The 25,093-nt window shown below is 38.5% G+C and overlaps 1 protein-coding gene across 2 annotated transcripts in view; it reads left to right on the top strand.

Moving 5' to 3' along the window:
• The window catches only part of slc6a9 (solute carrier family 6 member 9), a 244,093-nt gene extending 233,488 nt beyond the window's left edge, over positions 1-10,605 (top strand). For both annotated transcript variants that reach the window (XM_087990556.1, XM_043699069.2), the window contains 2 exons: positions 2,616-2,786; positions 5,721-10,605. In XM_087990556.1, coding sequence (XP_087846682.1) covers positions 2,616-2,786; positions 5,721-5,954 — 405 coding nt within the window. In that variant the 3' untranslated portion in view covers positions 5,955-10,605. The remainder of the gene's footprint in view (positions 1-2,615; positions 2,787-5,720) is intronic.
• The last annotated feature ends 14,488 nt before the right edge of the window (positions 10,606-25,093 follow it).

The raw sequence follows: 25,093 nt of genomic DNA, 5'->3' as shown, positions 1-25,093 counted from the left end.
TGTATGAAGTGAAAAGTTGTGGTCCAAACACTGAGCCTTGCAGAGCACCACTTGTCTTCGGCTGCCACCATGAGAAGGACCCTTTTATCCCCCAGGCTTCTATCCATGCTCGCACCTTGCCTCTAACACCATGGGCCCTTATCTTACTCAGTAGCCTCCTTGTCAAAGACCTTTTTGAAATCAAGGTAGATAGCATCCATTGTTTCTCCTTCATCTAATGTGCTCATTACTTCCTCAAAGAATTCTAGCAGATTTTTCAGGCATGACCTCCTCTTGATGAAACCATGCTGGCTCTGCCCTATTTTACCATACACTTCCTTTCAGAAAGCTCATCCTTCACAATGGATTCCAGAATCTTACCCATGACCGAGGTTAGGTTAATTGATCTATAATTTTCCGTTTTCTGCTTTACTCCCTTTTTAACAGGGGTGTTACTTTAGTAGTTTTCCGATTGTAGTGATTCCTGAAAGCTTACCACTAATGCCTCTACTATCTCTTCAGCTATCACCCTTAGAACCCTGGGGTGTAGTCCATCAGGTCCAGGTGATTTATCTACCTTCCAGTTATTCAGTTTTTCTAGCACCTTCTCGCTGGTGATGGCCACCATACTCAGCTCTGACCCCTCACTCTCTTAAATTTTTGGGAAATTACTCATGTCTTCCATTGTGAAGACTGATGAAAAGTAATTATTCAGCTCCTCAGCCATTTCTTTGTTCCCCACTACTATCCCTCCTGTGTTATTTTCCAGTGGCCAAATGTCCACTCTTGCCTCTCTTTTGCCCTTTATATATCAAAGGAAACTCTGAAAGTCTTCCTTTATATTACTGGCTAGCTTGCCCTAATACTTAATCTTCTCCCTCCTTATTTCTTTTTTTGTTGCCCTCTGAAGATCTTTATAAACTTCCCAATCCTCTGGTTTACCACTGTTCTTTGCGACTTTATATGCTTTCTCTTTTGCTTTTATGCTATTTATTAAGATTACATTTATTAAGGGGGATTCTTATGTGAAAATTAACAAGAGGAATTCTGTTATTGCTCAGCTGCTGCAGCTGTTCAAGAAGGCAGCTCACCACAACCTTCTCAAGGGCAACAAGGTATGGGTGATTAATGCTGGCCAGCCAATGATGCCTACATCCCACAAATGAGAAAAACTGAACAATTCCTTGTCTTCCTTGGTTTTAATATTTCACTACATCACACCACCCCCCATGTTCTGATGACTGTTTCTGGCCTCTGCCTGCTTCATTAGAGTCATAGAGATGTACAGCACGGAAACAGACCCTTCAGTCCAACTTGTCCATGCTGACCAGATATCCCAAACCAGAGTCTAGATTAGAGTGGTGCTGGAAAAGCACAGCAGGTCAAGCAGCATCCGAGGAGCAGGAAAATCAGCGTTTGGGGCAAAGGCCCTTCGCCTAGATATCCCCAACCCAATCTAGTCCCACCTGCCAGCAACCGGCCCATATCCCTCAGAACCCTTCGTTTTCTTATACCCAGCCTTTTAAATGTTCCAATTGTACTAGCCTCCACCACTTCCTATGGCAGCTCATTCCATACACAGCACCCTCTAGTGCATATTTAAATATTTCTTCAATGTTGAGGGTTTCTACCTTTACCACCCTTATGGGCAAAGTGTTCCAGATTCCCACCACCGTCTGAGTGAAAATGTTTTTTCTTACAATCCCTCTAAACCTCCTGCTCCTTACCTTAAATCTATGAGCCTTGGTCATTTAACCCTCCAACAAAGGGGACGTTTCTTCCAACTACCCTGTTTATGCCCTCATAATTTTATACATTTCAATCATTTACCCTTCTCCTCTGCTCCAAGGAAAATAAACTCAGTCTATCCCAATCTCCTTTCATAACAAAAACACTCCAGCACAGGTAAACCTCCTCTGCTGTCTCTCCAGTGCAATCACATCTCTTCAATAATGTTCTTAGATATTTTCACATCAGCCTGTTCAGATATTATAACCCACCTCTAGATTAGGTGGGATTTGAAATGGCCACTTTGGAAAGAGCCGAAGTGGTCCACTTCCTCCTTCCTCTGTCTGCAGTTTCCTGTGAACTGTCTCTCTTCATACCACAGCCATATCAGGGACTAACATAAGGAAGCATTAATGATTTAGGACACTGCTGTGTTGTACTATGTGCAGGGATGACAATATGCTACATTACTACATCAGTATAGCTTTCCCTTTATGACTGTGCATCACCAGTTCATACTAACAGCAAGTTCAGTCGACCAATAAAAGGCTGATCCTGCTATGTATTTCTTTTATTAGGATCTTTCTTTACCACTACCCAAGGCAACAAACAGATTTAGGATTTGCCCAACAATAAGTTGCTTTTAAACATATCCTTTCAAGTAGTGAATGCAAGAAAGAACATTGCAGTGACTGTGTAAAGTCTATAACATTTTCATTAAAAAATTACTTTTGGGAGAGATCTTGTTCCAGGACTGACTTGATCTTATTTTAGTGAATAAGAAAAAAATTCTCACCCTGAGAAACTTAAAATTTTAAGTTGAATTTGCTTTTATCACAATTACCGTTAAGTAAATGAAATCAATAGATTTGAGTGAACTCATTTATACATTTGTTTGATTTTTCCAGTTCATACTGATCTTCACTGTGGTCCAGTATAAACCCATCAGTTACAATGACTACATCTACCCATCCTGGGCTATCATTCTTGGTTTCTTGATGGCTTTGTCCTCAGTAATCTGTATACCCATTTATGCCATCTGGAAGATATGTGTGTCCGAAGGATCCACATTTTGGGAGGTGAGTGGACAAGATAACAAATTGATTGTATTATGTATGCCAAGAGGAAGTGACAAGCAATGTTAATTTGAGAAAGTTAAATGAAAGCCACAATGGTAGCTTAAATGATGAATAGAAAAAACAAAATAAATCAAAGCAGCTTTTAGTTGATGCCTGACATGGCTTTTAAAGATTCCTTTCAACAATTCTAACTTTGGTTCTAGTATTTTGTTATTCTTCGAAGTAAAAATCAACAAACTTTACTCCTACCATTTAATAAATGATGTTGCCTCCTTTCCAAATGAAAACATCTCAGTGTTTGTAAACTCCTCTGTATCTCAACTCTGTGATATTAGAGATTAACTGTATGATCCTATTCTTCATTGTCTGCATCACTTCAAATTCTTAACACCCATAGATGGCAGTCATGACTTGGCTGGTACCATTCTCACCACTGAGTCAGATTGTTGTTGATTCAAGAATTAATTCAGCACTTAAGCACAAAGCACTAGGCTGGCACTCCAGTGCAGTCCCAATGGGGTGTAGTGCTGTCAGAGGTGGCATTTTTCATTGAGATGTCAAACTGAGGCTCAGCCTCCCCACTTGGGTCAGCAGAAAAAATTCTGTGCCAATACTTTTCAAGCAGAGAAGGGAGTTAATTTAGTTTCCTGGCCAATTCTTGCTCCTGAATCAATATCAACAAAAATGTGATCTGGTTATTATCAATTACTTTCACTGCTCAACCATATTTCCTATATAACAACAAGTTTTTTTTTTAAAAAAGCTATTAAATTGGCTGTAAAGCAAAATTGTACACTGTGCTCCTGTAATTGAGTACACATGACAATAAAATCTAATTCTAAAACTTTGGGCCAACCTGAGGTCATGAAAGGCACTATATAAATACATGCGCTTATGAGTTTTGAGAAGATTTGTAGCTCAGGTTGAGGTTCTGGATGTAGGTTTATTGAGCTTGAAAGTTCATTTTTAGATGTTTTGCCACCATACTAGGTAAGATCATCAGTGAACCACTGGATGAAGCACTGATGGTATGACCCACTTTTTATTCATGTGTTTAGGTTTCCTTGGGTTGGTGACGCCATTTCCTGTGGTGATGTCAGTTCCTGTGGTGATGTCATTTCCTGTTCTTTTTCTCAGGGGGTGGGAAATGGAATCTAAGTAAATGTGTTTGTTGATAGAGTTCCGGTTAATGTCATGCTTCTGGGATAGCATATCCATTCTAGGACAAGCCAAACAGAGACACGAGCGAGAATTCCTAGAAGCATGACATTCCAACCAGAACTCTATCAACAATCACATTGACTTGAATCCTATTTACCACCCCCTGAGAAAAACAACAGGCAATGACATCACCACAGGAACTGACATCACTACTGGAAATGGCATCACCAACTCACAGAAACCTAAACATACAAATAAAAAGCGGACCATACCACCATGGCTTCTTCCGGAGGCACACTGATGATGTTACCTAGTATGGTGACAAAACATCTGAAAACGAACCTTCCAGCTCAGCGAGCAACCTACATCCAGAACATGTGTTTATTTCAAGTAAACTGAATGTGGTCCTGAAGATAAAATGGAAATATTATAGTTTGTAATGCTGCTGAGAAGGAACAAGCTAAATAATACAACTAGGAGAAATACGTAATGTGAAAAAAGGAGGAAGAATAAATAAAATTTGAGGTTTTTTTCCTCCATTAAAATTATTATTAGTATCTACGTGGTTTGCAGGTGGTTAATATTCCTGTAATAAAGTTACCTTAGAGTCTAACTGTTATAATACAAGCATTTGGTTCAACTGAAAGCTTAGACTTGGTTAATAAAATTAAGCACCATAGCAGCAATGCTGTGCCAATCGGGTACCTGATTTCATAAATATTTTACTTATAGTGGGGCAGGCATCAGGTGACTGAGTGACCAGTGGGCTATTTGAGGTCCTTAAGTAACCGATTAATGGTCACTTAAGGCTTTCCTCAAATCACCATTTAGATTTTACCTTTGGCAGGGGAGTCTGGCACCAAGTGGTGACGTTGTCTGATGAAATCAGGGAGCCAATTTGCAAGGTGAAGGCATGGTCTTTCTCGTCAAGCACTCTGTGCCCAAATGTTGCCTCTTTAAAGAGCTATTCTTTCCCCTCCCCCTCTCAAGCATTGCTCCAACACTATTTACTGACCCCCTTTCTCCCCCACCCTCAATTCTCCATTCACCTCCCAGAGCCTGACCGCCTGATCCCAATAAGACCCTGGACTTCACTTTACAAGAGCTCTATAAACAGCTCTACTTTGTGGATTTGCCGCAGTCCCACAATTGTTCACCTCTTCTAATAGGGCTGTTGAGATTGAGATTTGGCAGCCATTTGATTGGCTTATTGAAGGTAGAAATATTTCCACAAGGGCAGGCTGAAGTGTCCACTTGAACCATGAAACAGCCCAGCAGCTACAACTAGCTGCAGAGTGACCTGGCCAAGAGGGGATAAGCTCAACTATGACTAATGCCAGAAAATAGAGTTACCATCCGCACTTCATACTGCTCAGACTTGCTACCAGTGGCATCATAAAACAGACCATTTTAACTTTGTTTTAAATTGATTTAAAAAGACTTCTTATAAGGGCATTTATGATTTTTCAGAAACAGTTTTGCTAACCATAGCATAAATTAGCCACTTGTGATCTGACTAAAGCGACTAATGACTACTCAATGAATTGGTATCTGGTCAGAGTCAAATTTCTACTTTGAAATAGATTTCTTTCTCCATTAATTGAATTAGTGGAGAAACTGGATATGGCAGAATTGTCTTGGTATTAAATAATGGTCATGTTTAAGCTAACTTAGTAAGTTAGTTATGTGTAATTAGAGTTCCTGTGTTCTGCTATCAGTTCGTACAGCTCAGTATAGACATTCAGCATCATTATTGCTTTCTTGCTTTCCCAGCGTGTGAAGAATGCAAATAAACCAAGCAAGGACTGGGGACCAACTTTATTAGAGCACCGCACTGATCGATACGCAACAGTTGGCAGCTCATCGTATGAGTTCAGTCTGGAAATTCAACAACTGAATCCAGATAAAGAGCGAGAGAAGGAGCAAATACCAATAGAAAATATAGAACACAACCTCACCATACAGGGCAGCAATGGTTCTGCCAGAACGCAGGAGCTTAATGTGTAGTCAAAGTCCTTTTAAATCAAAGAAGACAATTAATTGGGGTTAGGAGGGTGGGTTTGGGAAATAGAGCCTTTCCTTATGCCGAAAGGTTCATTCCCTTTAATTTCTTATCTGATCTATGGAATTTGACAAGTAGTCAACACAACTTAATTGATTTTTTCAGGTATGTGTGTTTTTCTTTCTCTTTTCATTTTTTATAGTTATCGATAGAATCTCATAACTTAATATTTAAACCTGATTTTTTTTTCAGAAATTGGTTATGTTTGTTGTCATTTTGTGGAATGTAGTACTTTATATACACACTGTTTGCCTGTTAGTACAACTTATAGCTGATCAAAATGTTTCCCAGTCTCAATATAGTTTTTCTTTCTCTCTGGGTCTCATTTCTTTTGAACATCTGTTTGTGCTTGTCTACTCCACACCATAGCACTGTGTTTTATCAACATCAGAATAGTTATTAAGTAACACAAAAGAACAATCTGAGGAAGAAGCTGAAGGTAATGCCCATCTTATTGTGACAGCACATTTTCAAAGTAACCTACTGTTTACCAAGCCAAAACTATATCAGAGATCCGAATTACACTGTTCACTGTATTTGGTAGCTTTGTAATTTTATTGGCTCTGTTTCTAATGTTTTGATATCTATATATTATTTTATATATGTGTTAATTGGAACAAACTTTTCCCCCGTAGTAAGCAGTTTCCAGGAAAGCTTTTCAGAAAACACAGAAAGAAGTTATAGTGCATATATTTAAGTTAATTTTACTGAAGCTCTAAACCAGTTGTACAGCTGCAGCTATTGGATACAAGTAGATCATTAGATGTTTTTATCCATCCACAAAAAGTGATCTGTCATTGAAATATCTTTTCTTGTTTGTTATGATGATTTGTCTATCAGTATCTCACTCAGATGCACTCTTCATTATCAGCACTGCTGCAGAAGAGAGTCAGCATGAGTAAACCAACGGTACAGTGTGCATGTCCAACACAGTATCAGACATGCATGAATACATAGGAAAATTTGAACATATTATTGATGTGTCAAATGCTCATCTTTCAAAATTTATCGGTACAATTTTAAGATATACTTTAACCTATTGTTTATCTGATACATAGTGGGAATTAACCAATTCAGAACAGTTGTTATCAAAAAGTTGCATAGGTTTTTAAGAGATTGTGATGTGTTCACGAAAGTTGTAGACATTAGACATTAAACATTGGCCCGATCTGAGGGGCTACCAGCTGACTATTCCCCCAAGACTAAGCCAATCATTTAATTGTTAGACAGTACTTCTATCATGCGCAGAGGACACTGAGATTCTGGAGCTGGGTTATTGGGTGGCAGTAGCTGTTTAACAGACTGTAATTGCTTTTCAAGACGTATCCAATTCTTTTTTTGAAAGATTAGTTTTGGAATTAAAGGGCCAATTAGGTATTGGAGGCTGCAATACAGGAAATCCTAGCAGATATAAGAACCTGATACAAAGTTGAGAACCATCCAAATATAGCAACTTTTCAATTATTTTCTCACCTTGATTCCCTGACATATCTTTTTAAACCAGGTGCTAAGAGTGTCTGAAGCATTGGTGCACTGCTTCTGTTGCCTTATGAGTCTTGAACAAAGTTGGACTTGTGCGAGTAAGCAAAATTACAAATTCAGCACAAACCTTGACCCACTTGTTGGATTGGAAGAAGTAGAGAAAAGAAGAAATTTCTTTGAGCAGCAAAGTACTTTTTTAACATAATAGGACTGGTTGAATATCTGAGGCAGCCCCCTTTTGACACCCATCATGCCTGTCGAAATAAGGCAGGAGTAAACTTGAATATGTAAACCGAGGCCTTTGCCTGTTACAGGATCTCCAAATGCTGTTTTCATGGGCTCATGGTGAAATTTGTGCCATTTTAGGCTTGGAGTTAAAATGTGCACCTAAAATTTTAAAATAATCTGACAAAAAAGGGAGAAGATGTTCATAAGTCTGCAGTGCTTAGTGTAAGGAGAGATAGAACAGCACAAGCAGGTGACTTATCCCTTTGCTGCTTTGGTACCTGTATTGTCCCACAAACCAAGTTGTAACAGAATGGGTCACCTTATTTTCTTGAAGCCAAAGCTGGCTGGTTGAAACTGATGTACAGTTGCATTGATGTATCAAGTTATGTGTTAAGTGCTTAAATTGTACAGTGTGCATTCCAGTCTGAACCTAACAAACCCATAATGGGTTTCTGCCAAGAGATGCCGTGCTTAGATCCAAATTTTGATCAGATTGGGAATTTCCATACAATGGAAAGAGACAAAAATGTTCCATTCGATTTCAGTTTCTGGAACAGAATTATGTTTATATCGGAATGCTTGCATGATGGGAATGGTCATGATGGGATTCTGTGCTTGGCTGTGATACACATTTATGTAGATTCCATTGCATTTGCTTGATAATGTGAAATCTTGATTACATGGAAGTATGTAATATAACAAAATAGGTATTGCCATTATGAAGTTGAAAATTTAATTGCCTCTCTCTTAATTCTCCTTTCTATCCCTTTCCCTTTTTCATTCTGTCCTAAAGTTGCTCTTTTATCATCTAAACTTATTCTTCTTTTCAATACGGAGTTTAATCTAGTCCAAATAATTGAGATATCAGCCAATTAATATTGTGAATTTTATTAACTGCATTTGAAGATATTTGTAGTCTAAGAGTCAGAGAATCTGGGTTCAGGTCCTGCTCCAGAGACTTAAGCAGAAAATCTAGGCTAATGTTCCACTGTAGCACTGAAGTCATGCTACATTGTTGGATGTACTGTCTTTTGAATAAGACGTTAAACTAAGGCCCATCCTCCCGTATGATGGGTGTAAAAAAATCCCATGGCACTACTTTGGTCAAGTGTTCATTCAGGCCATCATTGTACTTCAAAAGTACTTTGTTGGTTGTAAAGTGCTTTGTGACAGCCTGAGGCCATGAACAGCACGTATATATGCAAGTCACTCTTTTTTGATCTAGAGGAGACCCGAACAGTGTGCAATTAATCTCTCACCTTTCAAGCCATTATAATATAGTTTGTTTTGCCTACAGGCTATACAACATATTCAATCACATTTATAATCTAATGGGAAATAGTTTACAAGTTACAACCAAAACAATTAATTTATGTGTTCAATTATACCCCTGAGTTGCATATACTGGCTCTTAATTCATGTTGAGAAAACAGTAGGTAAACTTTGCTGACTTCCTTTAGCAAATAGTAGGGACAAGTATTTTCTCACATAGTTGAGTTAATTGCACTTTGTATTTCAGTCTAAAGGTAATCAAGGTGAATTAAGTGTATACAGTTTCCAGCTCAATGACTCTAAACTATTATAACATTGATATATTGTTAATTAATTCGCATTAACATTCATTGATAAATTTCATTCTAGCTTAAAAAATGTTTTTCTTTATTTGTCAGGTAACTAAGCAAAACATGTGGGATGATTAAGGTTAATTCAATAAAATTTTGTTTGCATAAGGGAGTATTTAGTAACTAGTGGCTCAGTGAAATTTGACAGATATGTCAGTTGAAGGTTTGCTTAATTTCTGCAGCAGTGAAAGTAATTGCCAACCAAGTAAGTTTTTTCACCAGTGCCAATGCTGCTTCATTCAACAGAGACTGGAGACATTGAAACTTAGATTTTCGAATCTGTGTTATTTCAAAGCCAGCAGTAAACATTCTAAAATTAAATAAGTGTATTTTATTGGGTTTTCACTTGTATTATAACAACACTGAGCAGAAAATTCAGTTTATGTCTCCTGTTACTACATAATGTTGAAAACCTTTACACTAGTTTTTGCACATACATCTACAGCAACATCTTTTTCTGGATGATTTTTACGCTGTTGCAGACCTTGAACAGTACAGCAACACCTTGAACCGAATCACAGTAACACCACGTGACTTTTCTCATGACATACAGCAGAGTAAAATAAAGGGTCACACCAATATTATACCACCTCCATATTTTACAGCATTCTGACATGTCTTGATTTAGTGAGAGGGTTTGGGGGTGGTGAAGGTTAGGTAACAATGCTCACTCTTCAGTGAAGCTCACTCAAGCACACACCTTTATAGTAAAAGCAATGATCTGGATTGAACCATATTTCTGGTTCACCAAATGTTTTCATTATTCTCAGTTCAGTTTGTTTTCTGTGCATGCATTTCCTCTATCTCTTTCTCACAATTACCAAGCCTTTCAACCTTTTACCTATTTATAGCTGTAAATATGTAGATTTGTAATCTATCAAGTGTTCCATCGCACCTAGCAATCGTCCTTTCTTTCACCTTTTCCGAATAGCATTCACTCAGTAAAGGTAATTGGAAAGACATTTGTAATCTGTGCTTCCTTCCTACCTCTGCCTTTTATCTATATAAAATACTCATGCTGTATTTAATGTATGATTTAAGTTGAGCACCGCCTTGCTTTCCTGATTAGATGTATGTGCCAGAAAACAAAGGAAGTTTTTACTTTCCAATGTGCCAATAGCTCAAAATGAGAACTATAATTGTGTACACAGTATTTTCTTGATAGTGTATATTGTTTCAAGTGACTGTAATCTGTAGTCTTATATGAACAGTTTACTTGACTCTTTCAGTGTTTAGGAGAAAAGATAAATATATATTAAAGAAGCTACTTGTGTAAATCTCTTTCATTCTGGGGTTAATTACATAGACTGGAAACTATAAAATATTCACATCTCTGTAAGAATTATGATTTTGTCATTGTATTTTGCATATTGTGCATTTCATATCTTAATATTCAGCACTTAAAAATACTTAACATTGAGGAGAAATCACAAATTGAGTGAATGTTTGACAAAGCATCTCCATTCAGGGTAACAAGTTTCCTCTTTGCCTCTACCTCCTGGATGCAGTTATTGCTGAAACATTTTCAAGTTAAAGTTAAGAAATTTGCTATTAAGATAAATGGTCCAGAGGAGACTTACATGGCTACTTCTCATCTTCTCCCTCAATTGAGTCAGTGATAACCAGATTTCAGTCTAATTTGCATTGTAGTTTGTTAAAAGAGGTATTTCCCCCCTGAGCTGTATGTATTTACTTTGGTCTGATCTCTGAAATTATTGACACTGTGTGGATTACTGGAGCTGCAGTTCAGGCAGCATCCAAGGAGCTTCGAAATCGACGTTTCGAAATCGACGCTTATCTCTCCATGCTACAGGCTCACTGCCTTTATTCCTGATGAAGGGCTTTTGCCCGAAACGTCGATTTCGAAGCTCCTTGGATGCTGCCTGAACTGCTGTGCTCTTCCAGCACCACTGATCCAGAATCTGGTTTCCAGCATCTGCAGTCATTGTTTTTACCACTGTGTGGATTACTGTTAATTTGACTGACTTTAAAAAAATTAAATTGAAACCTTTCCAACGGCTTGAACATTTACCAATGGAATCCAGCCAGCTCCTCCTGGTAATAATAGACATTTCTACATCTGCCATTTTTTATCTCTTGTCAATAATTCTCCATGCAGGAGGTTTGGTAAAGTATCTACTTTACTAGTCCACAGAAAGTGTCAATTGACACTGAGAATGTTCCGAAGAGTGCAAGCAAATGGCCCACATAAAGTCACCCTTTAAATTTCCCTTTTAAGCTGTTAAGCATGGGAAGACTGAGCATTACCTCCACCAATCATCAAATATGAAATCAGGAACACATTATTTCACAAAATGAAGCAACAAATCCAAATTACTAACCATTCCATCCCACAGGTAATTGCTTCACTCTTAATAATAATTCTCTAATACATATGAGCTTACTGAGGAGTTATGCTTCAGTTACAGTATATGTACAACTGGTTCAGAGACTCGTACACAAAACGAGTGTGGAAGAGTACATATTTCAGGTGGCAGGGTGAAATGTGTCTCTTTAATTGACATCTATTTAGTGGACTCAGTGATATTATGGATCAAATGGAATAGAAGGGGAACTGTCATCATTTCCCCAAGTTGGATTTTAGTGAACTCGAGGCAGATTAATTTATACTGTGCTTGACCTAATTGTTTTTTGAGGCTAACAGTATTATAATTTGATGAAGGGCTCTGGCCTGAAACGTTGATTCTCCTGCTCCTTGGATGCTGCCTGTCCTGCTGTGCTTTTTCAACAACACACTCTCGACTCTGATCTCCAGCATCTGCAGACCTCACTTTCTCCTAGTACCACAATTTGCATTCCCCAATTTGCTGCTCTTCACTTGAACTGCCAGAAAAAGAAGGACCAAAACACTGTTTAACTTTCCTTTGTTTAATTGGCCCAATATTTGCTATCACTGATCTAGAGAGCTGGTATAACAGAAGGAGGATTTACTCCAGGACAGCATTTCAGCACAGTGTTCATTACATCAAAGAAAATCTGCTGTAAACTTTATTAATTGACATATGAACCAGTAAAGCTTTAAAGGGTAACATGCTGATTCCAAAGTATCGATTTTAGAATCTGTCAGATATGTACGTTGTAAAGAAGTCAGCATTTTTTCAATTGTTTATTTTTATTATGATGACCAAATGTTTCTTGTGCTTTTTTTCACCAGACTAATCAAGTAGTCAGTGCTTTAATTCCTAAGCAATATGAGTAGGCCATTCAGCCCTTCAAGCCAGCTTCACCATTCAATAGGATCATCCAACTCAATACCTTGATCCCACTTTCTCTCCATACCTTTTGATTCTAGCTCAAAGAACTGTATCTAATTCCTTCTTGAAAACATTCAATGTTTTGGCTTCAACTGTTTTGTGTTGCAGAGAATTCTACAGGCTCACCACTTTCTGGGTGAAGAAATTTCCCCTTATCTCAGTTCTAAATGGCTTACCCTATATCCTTTACTGTGATCCTTGGTTCTCAGTTCCCTGTAATTAGGAATATCCTTTATGGCTTTTATCCTTCTAGATTATATCAGAATTTCATAGGCTTCTGTGAAATCCACCCCCCCCCCCCCCCCACTACTTATCATTTTCTAAATTCTAGTGAATATAGTTCTAACTGATCCAGTCTCTCTTTATATGTCAGTCCTGCCATCTCAGGAATAAGTATGGTAAACTTCTGTTGTACTCCCTTCATAACCAGAACAACATTCCTCAGATAAGAAAACTAAAACTACACATGTTACTCCAGGTGTGGTCTCACCAAACACCAGCACGACATCCCTGTTTCTGTACTCAAATCCTCTCACTATGAAGGCCAACATACATTTTTTGTTCATCATGGCCTAGTGCACCTGCATGCTAACTTTCAGCAACTGTTGTACAAGGACACCCAGGTCTCATTGCACTTTCCCCTTTCCCAATCTATCGCCATTCAGTTAATAATTTTTCTTCCTGTTTTTGTCACCAAAGTGGATAACTTCACATTTGACCACGTTATTACTTTATCTGCCATGCATTTGCCCACTCACTTGTCCAAATCACACTGAAGCATCTCTGCATCCTCACAGTTCACTCTCACCCAACGTTGTCACATCTGATGAACCCACTAGCCACTGCCTGCTATAGGAAAAATTCACATTTATTCCTATTCTTTGTTGCTCAAGTTGTCAACCAGTTCTCCCAGTCCCAAGCACTTTAATTTCATATGCTAATCTCTTATGTGGAAGCTTAAGGAAAATCTTATGAAACCCAAGTAAATCATATCTTCTTATCAACTTTACTAGTTTAACCTTGAAAGATTCAGGTAGACTTGTCTGCAGATCAGTGCTAACTCTGTCTAATCTTGGCATTGTTCTTCAAGTGCTCTACTATTATACCTTTTAGAAGAAGAAAAAGAAAAATCCCTACATTGTGGAAACAGGCCCTTCAGCCCAACAAGTTCACATTGACCCTCCAAAAAGTATCCCACCCAAACCCATTCCCCTATTACTCTAGATTTACCCCTGACTAATGCACCTAGCCTGTACATCCCTGAACACTATGGGCAATTTAGCATGGCCAATTCACCTAACCTGTACATCTTTGGATTGTGGGAGGAAACTTGAGCACCCAGGGAGAATTTGCAAACTCCACACAGTTCCCTGAGGCTGGAATTGACCGCTAGTCCTTCGTGCTGTGAAGAATCAGTGCTAACCACTGTGAGCCACCTTGCCACCCCAGTGGAGTCTAGTATTTTTTCTATTACAGAGGTACCTCGATTATCCGAATGACACGGACAGGGAGTATTTTTTTGGATAATTTAATCGAATGCCGGATAACACAGTTAGGAAAGCATCAGGACCTTGCGATCTTGTTCAGATAATCCGAAATTCAGATAATTGCATGTTGGATAATTGAGGTTCCTCTGTATTGATGTCAGTCTATTGTTGTGTTTTCTCAACCTCATTTTAAATAATGGAGTTGCATTGGTCACTCTGCAATCTGTTTCAGAGTCTGTAGAATCAGGAAAGATGATTTCCCGGGCATCCTCTGTTTCTAGGGCCACTTCCTTAAGTACTCTGGGATGGAGATTATCGAACCCTAAGAATTTTATCAGCTTTCTCTTTCCCTAACACCATTTCCTTATTAATACGGATTTTTTTCAGACCCTCCCTCACTCGAGACCCTGTGCTTCTCAACATTTTGAGGCTTTATTTGTGTCCTTCTTTGTGAAGGCAGAACCAAAATATTCATTTAATTAGTCTGCCACCTTTTTGGTCCCCAGTAGAACTTCCCGTGTTTATGACTACATTTGTCTTTGCTAATCATTTTCTCTTCATATACTTTTCACTATCCGTTTGTGTGTTGCAAATTTGTAATCTCAATCTGGAAAGTAAAGCATTTCTGTAAAACAGTGTGTTGGCATATAAACTAAAAATTGCAAATTGACTTAAAGTTCCTGAGTGGTGATGGTACTAAAGCAGCCTGCCTATCACTTGGCCTGAAACCATAAGCCTTAGAGAAGTAGTATGGCTGAGCAATGTGGGAGGTTTATCTGTTTAAAAGATCACATCATTTCAGTAGAAAGTGTTTTTCTGAGGGGTTTACTGGAAAACCTTTGGGATAGAGAAGAAGGAATATACTATAAATTTGGTTTCAGCTGATCCTGACACCATGACCAGTGAAATTGTGAACTCCTCGTTCAAAAGTAGGTTAACGATTTTTAAAATTTTTCTGAAAAGAGAGACATGTTGCAATTGCAAAATCAAAAACAAAATATATTCTGTCAGATGAAATCCCACAATTCGAATGGAATTGTGCTAATAGTTACACCAACAACTAAGATAATCAATGAGCACATAACATGGCTGATGTATACTAAGTGACTGACTCTGTACAAATATGAGAACATGTTCAAGCCTTACACCTTTTCTTGAATTTAGTCCAGTGCTTAGAGCCTATAATTAATTCCCCGCTGCTTTCCCTAGGGCAATGCAGCAGACAAGAGTCAACTTGCCAAGCAGTTAGAAGACTTTTCTCCACGAGTGTAACTTGTTGTGAACATTTGAGATTTGGCATTCTTGATTACTTACTGTGACTGCAAGATGTAAAACTTCAGCAACACGTTTTTCTTCAGCAAAGTATATTGTTCCATTGCACAGTGCACATGGGAAATCTCGCCTTCATGTATCAAGAAAAATTCCTAGTTAAGGCAATGTTCCCGTAAGGTTAGGGCAGGGTGAATCTTTGACCATTGTGGGTTATGGGAGGGATATGAAATACACTTGCTGGCTTAAGTTTCCCCAAAAGTTTTTTTTTTCCCAGGGAAGAAGAATGTCATTCAAAATTTTTAAACAACAGCTTCTCATCTAGTGTTTAATACGGCAGTGTATTGAGAAAGTATAAATCTGACAAAGTCATTGACATTGACGATTTCACAGTCAAAGACTGAGATCACAGCATCTTTCTGTTTGTAAATCAGGTGGCGGGGGATGTTTATCGTGAAAAGGCGATGCTGAAATTTTGTAGGAATTCTTCTTCAGCCTAGAACATTATAATGTCTCTGAGTGTTTTCATAACTCTTTGCCTGAAGTTCTACTGAATATTCACTACCTTGATAACTAGGACCCAGTGGGGGAAGAACGTGGTTTCTGGTCAAGGGTGATAATGGAGCTGTGAGACTGAAGATTGTACCATGTCTTATAATGTCCTATCCACAATATTAATGACTGTCAAATTAAATGGACCAATTAGGGCCAATCCAGATTGCAATCATTGTTAACATTGGATCAGTCTCAACTCTGAACTCCAATTCACAGCAGAGAAAATGTATCAAATGTTGGGTCTGTGTTGTTTTGGCTTTGTGAATAGATTTAATTCTGGATCACATTTATTCTCAATATGTAATTTGGGTTTCGGTTCTCCGAGCTGGTAGACTCTCTTGACCACTTACTGAAACTGCCACATTACACATTGACATCATATCAACAAATAAAACTTGATTTTAGTGCTGTTTTGTCAAAATGAGTTTTCAATCAATATCAGAAGCTAGCAAGAACAAAAATAACCAAAAGATCAAACTGCATGTTGAAAATACACAAACAGAAAACAGCTACCAGCAGAGGAACAAATGCAAGAACTCACCACATTCTGGAAAAACTTTCTAACCATTTCTTAGTAACCTGAGCACATAATATTGGTCATAAATGCCAAGAATTTACTCCTAGCTCCTTCAACTTGCTGTAACTTCTAAGGAGGTTTGACATGAAATATATACAAGGACCTCACCACTCCCACTTTATTCAAGTATCTCCTGGAATTAACTATTCATCAAAGAATGCTTGCTGACAGTCAAGGAGAAAGGTTTGTTTTGTGGCTCGTTGACCCACCCCAACGTGTACTATGTAACCAGACTCGAGGTAAACTGCATGGAAGTTACTACACAGAGACAAGCCATCCAGCCTACCTAGCCTCTGCAAGTGTTTATGATCCACAAGAGGCTCCTCGGAACTCACAACCTAAAACAAAAGGTAAAGTCGTCATAGCCTTACAGGCCGTTGGGATGCTCTCTTAGTACAGAGCGATAACAAATAGTGATTTAACCTGAAGGACATTATGCCTCAGGCGAGGAGAGAGGGTACAAAGGAGAATCATTCATAGCAACATCAGCCGGTGCATGAACTGATCCCACTTTGCCTTACCAAATAAACACACCATTATATTTTTATCTGCGTTACATTTTTGGATTGTCTTCAATGTTACTCATATCAACCACTCTATCTGGCAGCACATTCCATAATCTTATCAAACCTTGGGTGAAGAGGTAACTTCTAAATTCTGTATTGGAATACTGACTATTGTATATTTAGATTAGATTCCCTACAGTGTGGAAACAGGCCCTTAGGCCCAAAAGGTCCTCTCTGACCCTCCAAAGAGAAACCCACCCAGACTCATTGCTCTACATTTCTCTCTGACTAATGCACCTAACACTATGGGCAACGAAGCTGGGCCAATTCACCTAACCTGCACATCTTTCTTTGCATTGTGGGAGGAAACCAGAGCACCTGGAGGAAACCCACGCAGACACAGGGAGAATATGTAAACTCCACACAGTTGCCCAAGGTTAGAATCAAACCCAGGTCCCCTGGCACTGTGAGGCAGTAGTGCTAACCACTGAGCCACCGTGCTGCCCTTTCTTTAGTTTTATACTCAGCCACATACACTCACTTGGCAACATCTTTGCCAAGTTTACCCTCTGAAATCCCTTCATAATTTTAACGATGACTAAATGATCACCCAGATACTTACCTACTGGTCCTATTGTGCAACTTCACTCTAATTACATTTGAAGTGCGAGAATTATTTTTAAAATTTATCAAAAGAATGAATACTCTCACATGGAGAAAATTGTTTTTGTGTCATGACAAGGTTACAGGCAGGATGCATCCATTGTTGACTCAGACTCTTAATTCCCACCCTCCCTTAAATCAGACCCAAATATAGGGAGAAACTGCAAACCTTGAACAATCTGAAATACAGATTTATTCTTGAGATAATGATGAAAACACTCAGCAAATGAGGCAACATTTGTAAGGAATGGAAAATATCAATGTTTCAGACTTCATCTTTCATGCATGTATTCTGGTTCACAAAAACTTAGAATCCCTAGAGTGTGGAAACAGGCCCTTCAGCCCAACAAGTCCACACTGACCCGCCAAAGAGCAACCCACCCAAACCCATTCCCCTACCATCCTATAGTTACTACTGACTAGGACACCTAACCTATACATCCCTGAATACTATGGGCAATTTAGCTTGGCCAATTCACCTAACCTGTACATCTTTGGATTGTGGAAGGAAACTCACGCAGACACGAGGAAAATGTGCAAACTCCACATAGACAGTTGTCCAAGGTTGGAATCAAACCCGGGTCCCTGGTGCTGTAAGGCAGCAGTGCTGACCACTGAGTCCCCATATCGCCCACTTGTTAAGAAGGCACTTAACAAGAGTTGAAGAAACAAGGTGGAGTGGGGAAACATTCAGAGAAAACAAATAATCAGGCGGTGAGGAGGAGATGGTTGTATGTCAGGCCTAATAGTACAGTCGTAAATACAAGTCATGGAGAGCAGAATGAAAAGGTATGTCTTGAAATATTATGATCTAAGGGTTAGCCAGATTCCAGGTTGACATATAGACTATAAGTTTTATTTTTACAATTTTGTCACTGTGGTTGTTAGTCACTGAACATATTCAAACAATGCTGCTTATGTACATTCAAAAGAATAAGTTTATTGCAGAAAAAGAAAACCACTAAATACGTGTCTGACAATTTTGAAAGATTGAACCATAAACAGCAAAAAGATTCAACCTTTTTACTAGCAATATCCTTTGCAGACATTCAACCCCAGTGAATTATCACTCTGATCTTTTACTTAAAATTTCTTACTAAACTGACAAGTTCATATGTTCCTATCAATGGCACATTGCACATTCACTAAATGTGATACCCTCTGTCAAATTGTTGAAAAGATGCAAAGTTAATTTTGAAGAAAGTTAAAAACACTAACTTAATGATATTTCTCTGACTATTTTGTGGTTACGAAATCATCTGAAGACTCTTACAACTCTGCTGTCTGAAGACTTGCACAAACTAAAAGCTGCTGATGTAGATATTTTCTTCCGAATTCATCTTGATTGTGGCCCCTAGCCATCTGTCCCTGTTCGCTGTAAAGGTTCCAATTAATAAATACCCAAGCAATCATCTCCCATGTAGATCGCTAGTCACTTAAGTCCCAGTCTTTCTTGGAAAGGCTGTTTTGAGCTTCCTGTTCACGAATGATTTTCTAACACTTAAGAGAATCATCTTCACTGAACTAAAACCAAAAATCTGTTTTAATTGTAGAATCCAAATTTGCAGAACAAAAATGATCATATACCACAAAACTGTTGAAGCAGGTCAGGTAAATTATAGACAGGAATATAGAAATCTGGAAACCATCTCCTGTTATAAGCTCAATGAAGTTAACAGCACATTCTTATTTATCTTAAGCTGAAACCCCACCATTGCACAGTGTACATACTGCCTTAAGAAGACAGCAAATAGACAGAAAAAAAGATCAACCAAAGGGGACTCAACACCATCCACCATGTACACGGCAGGTACTCATGTGACTCAGCCAACGCTGTCTATCTAATACGCTGCAAGCAAGGATGCCCAGAGGGATGGTACATTGGCGAGATTAAGCAGACACTACAACAACTGATGAATGGACACCACACAACGACCGCCAGACAGGTATGTTCTCTCCCAGTTGGGGAGCACTTCAGCATTCAGAGACATTCGCCTTCAGATCTTCGGGTGACTGCTTTACTCTGTTTGGTCACCTTCTCAAAGAACTCAATAAGGTTTGTGAGGCATGACCTACCCTTCACAAAATCGTGTTAACTAACCCTAGATGATTCCTTTCTAGATGATTACAAATCCTATCTCTTACAACCGTTTCCGACAATTTACCCACAACCGAAGTAAGGCTCACTGGTCTATAATTACCAGGGTTGTCTCTAATCCCCTCCTTGAACAAGGGAACAACATTTGCAATGCTCTCGTCTTCTGGCACTATTCCGTAGAAAATGACAACATAAAGATCAAAGCCAAAGGTTCAAAAATCCCCTCCCTGGCTTCCAAGAGAATCCTAGGATAAATCCCATCCAGCCCAGGGAACTTATCTATTTTCACACTTTCCAGAATTTCTAACACCTCCTTGTGAACCTCATTTCCAACTTGTTTAGTAGCCTGTATCTCAGCATTCTTTCACCAACATTGTCTTTTTCTAGTGTGAATACTGATGAAAAATATTCATTTTGCGCTTCTCCATTTCTTCTGACTCCACGTACAACTTCCTACTACTATTCTTGATTGGCCCTAATCTTACTACAGCCATTCTTTTATTCCTGATATACCTGTAGAGAGCCTTAGGGTTTTTCTTGATCCTATCTGCCAACAACTTCTCATGTCCCCTCCTGGCTTTTCTCTACTCTTTCCTGGCTAACCTGTAACTCTCAATTGCCCTAAATGAGCCATCACATCTCATCCTAACATAAGCCTTCTACTACCTCTTGACCCAAAGTCCTTGGTAAACCATGGCTCATGCATTTGACAATTTGCAGATTCATTTTATTTATGCTAAAAAAAAGCACACAGCCTGCAGGCCGTCAATCTATATAACATCTTATAAATTCCTACTTTGGAAATAGAACAAGTCTGACTCAAGATTGGGATATAGACAGACTCTAACCTCAAACTTTTTATTACATCGTCTGAGCTGAGATGTTACCTTTTTTATAAAACCTTATGCCATCTTGAGAACGTGACTTAAAAGAAGTTCTGGGATTTACATATTAATGAACTGCAACCTGCAACCCATTCTAAAAGATGAAAGATTTAACAGGAATCTAGTTTTGTTCAATATGTCATTTTAATTGCATGACACTATGATCTTTTGCTATAAATTCTATGTTTCATGATCATGCCCCACTAGTTACCTGATGAAGGAGCAGTGCTCTAAAAACTAGTACTTTTAAATAAAACTGTTGGATTATAACCTGCTGCTGTGATTTTTAATTTAATAGGAGAAGGCAGGGTTACATTTGCAAATTGTACCAATTGGTTATCATGTCTTAAAACCAGAGGGATATATCCAAGGCGAGTTGACAGGTTTAACCTAATCAGTTTTGAGCAGTCAGCTGTATTCTTAAATATGGCTCAACTCATGAAGAAATAGGAGAGTAATTTTAAGGTTACAGAATAATGAAACTTTATTTTCATAGATTATATAATTTAAGGGATAAATCCCCATTCTTTTACCAAATTCAAAATGCAAAGGTATAAATCATAGAGCCTGATCTATATAACCGCAAGTTTTTGTTTGTTACATTCATACCTTTTTGGAACAGCACATTTTTACTTTATTTATTTCTAATAGTTTTCTTACACATCAATATAACTTAAAAGAGAATTGCTGAACTTGAATTTGCTGTTAAACTGCACCAATCGCAATAAAGGTTTGGATCAGATTTGTGTTTAAATGCTACAGGCGTAATACTTCATTTGACAGAAGCCAGATTAGACAACCAATCACAGCTGCAATGGTGAAGTGGGTGGCGATGGGTGAGCAAGGCTTTTTATAACAGTGAAAATATGGACCAATGGACAATGGCAAATCAGCACAATATTTCATTATAATGATCATTTTTAATTTGACTATTACAAATTAATTTGCGGACAACATGCTCTATTCAAAGTTAACTCTGCACTTTTTCAACAATTTGAAGATTTACAAAAAAGATTAATGCTGCTGACACTTTCAAGAATCTAGCTAACATTGACTATTCATTCAGTAGCAATGCTCAGCAAGATTACTTTGCCATTGATACTCAGTCAGACAAACAGGATGATAAAAGCATGACTTTGGCCATTTTCCATCAGAAGAGTCATTGATCTAAAAGCAATGTTTTTTCTCGGATAAAATTTTATCTACTCTGGGTTTCTGTTATGAACTCTCTCACAATTTGTCTATCACTACTTCTCAAGTACTGCAGGCCAAACAATCCTGAGAAAGTGATCACGAGAATCTTATCTTTGCTCACACCTTTGCTAATTCCTTGAAAGCGGGTCAGTTAACCTCATAAACTGATAGTTTTCTTTTGAATTCATTCATGGGATGTAGGTGTCACTGGTTGGGCCACTATTACCCACCCACCAGGAGTTGTCCATGCTCGTTTCAACTTGTTTCCCAATACTATCCATTACAGAGACTCGATTCCAGAAAAAAAAGCTCTCTTATCTCAGCTTTGTAAATATTTTCTAAGCAAGGCCTTTCAGTTTTTCTCTCTCTCTTTTGGAATAATGAGTTTTTTATAGTCTGTTGATATGAACATCTTGCAATTATGATTGCCTACACATTCTCAGTTCTGGCAACTTAAGAATTTCTATCCACACTGTCCTGGCCTGGAAGCGCTACATACTAGAAATCAGATTTGTTGAGGAGACAGTTTCCTCTGTATTGACTTAAGTTGCTTGCCATGAGAAACTGTTCTCTTCTGAACTAAACTCTGAATTCTTCTAAACTAAAACATCGAGCTTTGTTGTAAATGCAAAACTAATTGTTTAAATATGTTTACTCTGCTTGTCATCAACCCAGCAATATAAATATTTTATCAATTAACACTACAGGATTGTCTAGGCACTCCATTGCAGTCACATGTTTTCTTGGAACTGATCCATTTAGGTCATGGTTCCAACTTGAGTTTATGACCTTCAGAAAAATCTTCACATTACTAACCCATATCTATCAGTCTTTAAGATATAAATCCAAAAATATAACTTTTATGATACATCTTTAATCATTGAGGCACTATGTAATGGACTCCTCTGCCCATGACATTCTTAGCAACTGCTGGAACAAGAAAATTATATCCACTGTAGATCTTCCAGTTTTGATATCATTCTGGAATTCAGAGTAGATGTGTTCAGTTAGCAGCTACAGTCTTTCCAAGTCCAACTCAGAGGGAATATTTATTCCACAAGGCTCAGCAGGGACATCCCCCAATTTTTGTTGCAATCACTGTGGTCACCATTACTATTGTAAAGTCACAATTTTTGCATCTTGCATATCCTGATACACTGCTCTCTCCTCCAGTGGGATGGGAAGTTCACATTGGTACTGCGGTGTTGCCAATTTCTCTTGCATGATGATATCAGGCAAAAAAAATCATCACTGGAGTTTTGCCTTCTAGAAAACCACTTCAACTTCACTAAGGCCTCAACATCCTTCCCAAAGTGTGGAGTTGCAAATAGAATGATATTCCAGTTGAGGCCTAACCATGTTTTGCAACACCTGTCACTTGTATTTGTATTCTATTTTGCTGTTAGTAATATGCTTTTTATGGATAGCAACCCTCTATCCCTGATGAAGGGCTTTTGCCCGAAACGCTGATTTTCCTGCTCCTCGGATGCTGCCTAATCTGCTGTGCTTTTCCAGCACCACTCTAATCCAGACTCAGGTTTCCAGCATGTGCAGACCTTGTTTTTACCTTCTAAACTTGTCTTGTAACCTTCAAAGATTCACACAACCCAGAGCTTGCTTCTCTTGCATATTTAAAATTGCATCATTTAGTTCAAATTGCCTCTTACTTCTTCCTACCAAAAATCCATTATTTATTTGCATTAGCTGTATCTGCAAGGTACTAGCTAGCCATTTTATTAATCTTCCTCAATTCTCCAAATAATGGTTACTGGCCTCCTCGCTTATTTACTACATTTATAAGTTTGATACATCTCCAAACTTTTAAATTTTGTGCAAGTCCAAAGTCCAGGTCATTGATAGGCATGGGTGGCCGTGGCTGACGAGGGAAGTTCAGAAACATGTAAAGTTAAAAGAGAAAAAGTATAACATAGCAAAAATAAGTGGGAAAACGGTGGACTGGGGAGCTTTTAAAGAACAACAGAGGATTATTAAGAAGGAAATACGCAGAGAATAAATGAGGTACAAAGGTAAACTGGCCAAAAATACAAAGGAGGATAGTAAAAGCTTTTTTAGGTATGTGAAAGGCAAAAAAATGGTTAAGACTTAAATTGAAGACAGAAAAAGGGGAATATATTACGGGGAACAAAGAAATGGCAGAAGAATTGAATTGAAACTTCAGATCTGTGTTTACTGGGGAAGACACAAGCAATCTCCCTGAGGTAACAGTGGCTGAAGGACCTGAACTTAACGGAATTTATATTTGCCAGGAATTGGTGTTGGTGAGACTGTTAGGACTGAAGGTTGATAAGTCCCCGGCGCCTGATGGTCTACATCCCAGGGTACTGAAGGAGGTGGCCCGAGAAATCATGGATGCGTTGGCGATTATTTTCCAGAGTTTGATAGATTCAGGATCAGTTCCTGCGGATTGGAGGGTGGCTAATGTTGTACCACTTTTTAAGAAAGTTGGGAGAGAGAAAGCAGGAAATTATAGACCAGTCAGTCTGACCTCAGTGGTGGGAAAGATGCTGAAGTCTATTATAAAGGATGAAATTACAACACATCTGGATAGTAGTAACAGGATAGGTCAGAGTCAGCATGGATTTATGAAGGGGAAATCATGCTTGCCTAATCTTCTGGAATTTTTTGAGGATGTAACTCTGAAGATGGACGAGGGAGATCCAGTAGATGTAGTGTACCTGGACTTTCAGAAAGCTTTTGATAAAGTCCCACATAGGAGGTTAGTGAGAAAAATTAGGGCACGTGGTATTGGGGGCAAAGTACTAACTTGGATTGAAAGTTGGTTGGCTGACAGGAAACAAAGAGTAGTGATAAACGGCTCCATTTCGGAATGGCAGGCAGTGACCAGTGGGGTACCACAGGGATCAGTGCTGGGACCGCAGCTTTTTACAATATATATTAATGATATAGAAGATGGTATTAGTAATAACATTAGCAAATTTGCTGATGATACTAAGCTGGGTGGCAGAGTGAAATGTGATGAGGATGTTAGGAGATTACAGGGTGACCTGGACAGGTTAGGTGAGTGGGCAGAGGCACGGCAGATGCAGTTTAATGTGGATAAATGTATGGTTATCCACTTTGGTGACAAGAACAGGAAGGCAGATTACTACCTAAATGGAATCAATTTAGGTAAAGAGGCAGTACAAAGAGATCTGGGTGTTCTTGTACACCAGTCAATGAAGGTAAGCATGCAGGTACAGCAGGTAGTGAAGAAGGCTAATAG

Source organism: Chiloscyllium plagiosum, unplaced genomic scaffold (assembly GCF_037043375.1).
Source record: "Chiloscyllium plagiosum isolate Xiang-an unplaced genomic scaffold, Cpla_swu_hap1 HiC_scaffold_9, whole genome shotgun sequence".
NCBI lineage: Eukaryota > Metazoa > Chordata > Chondrichthyes > Orectolobiformes > Hemiscylliidae > Chiloscyllium > Chiloscyllium plagiosum.
Note: the sequence above shows the minus strand (reverse complement) of the source record. Positions and strands in the feature narration are given on the sequence as shown.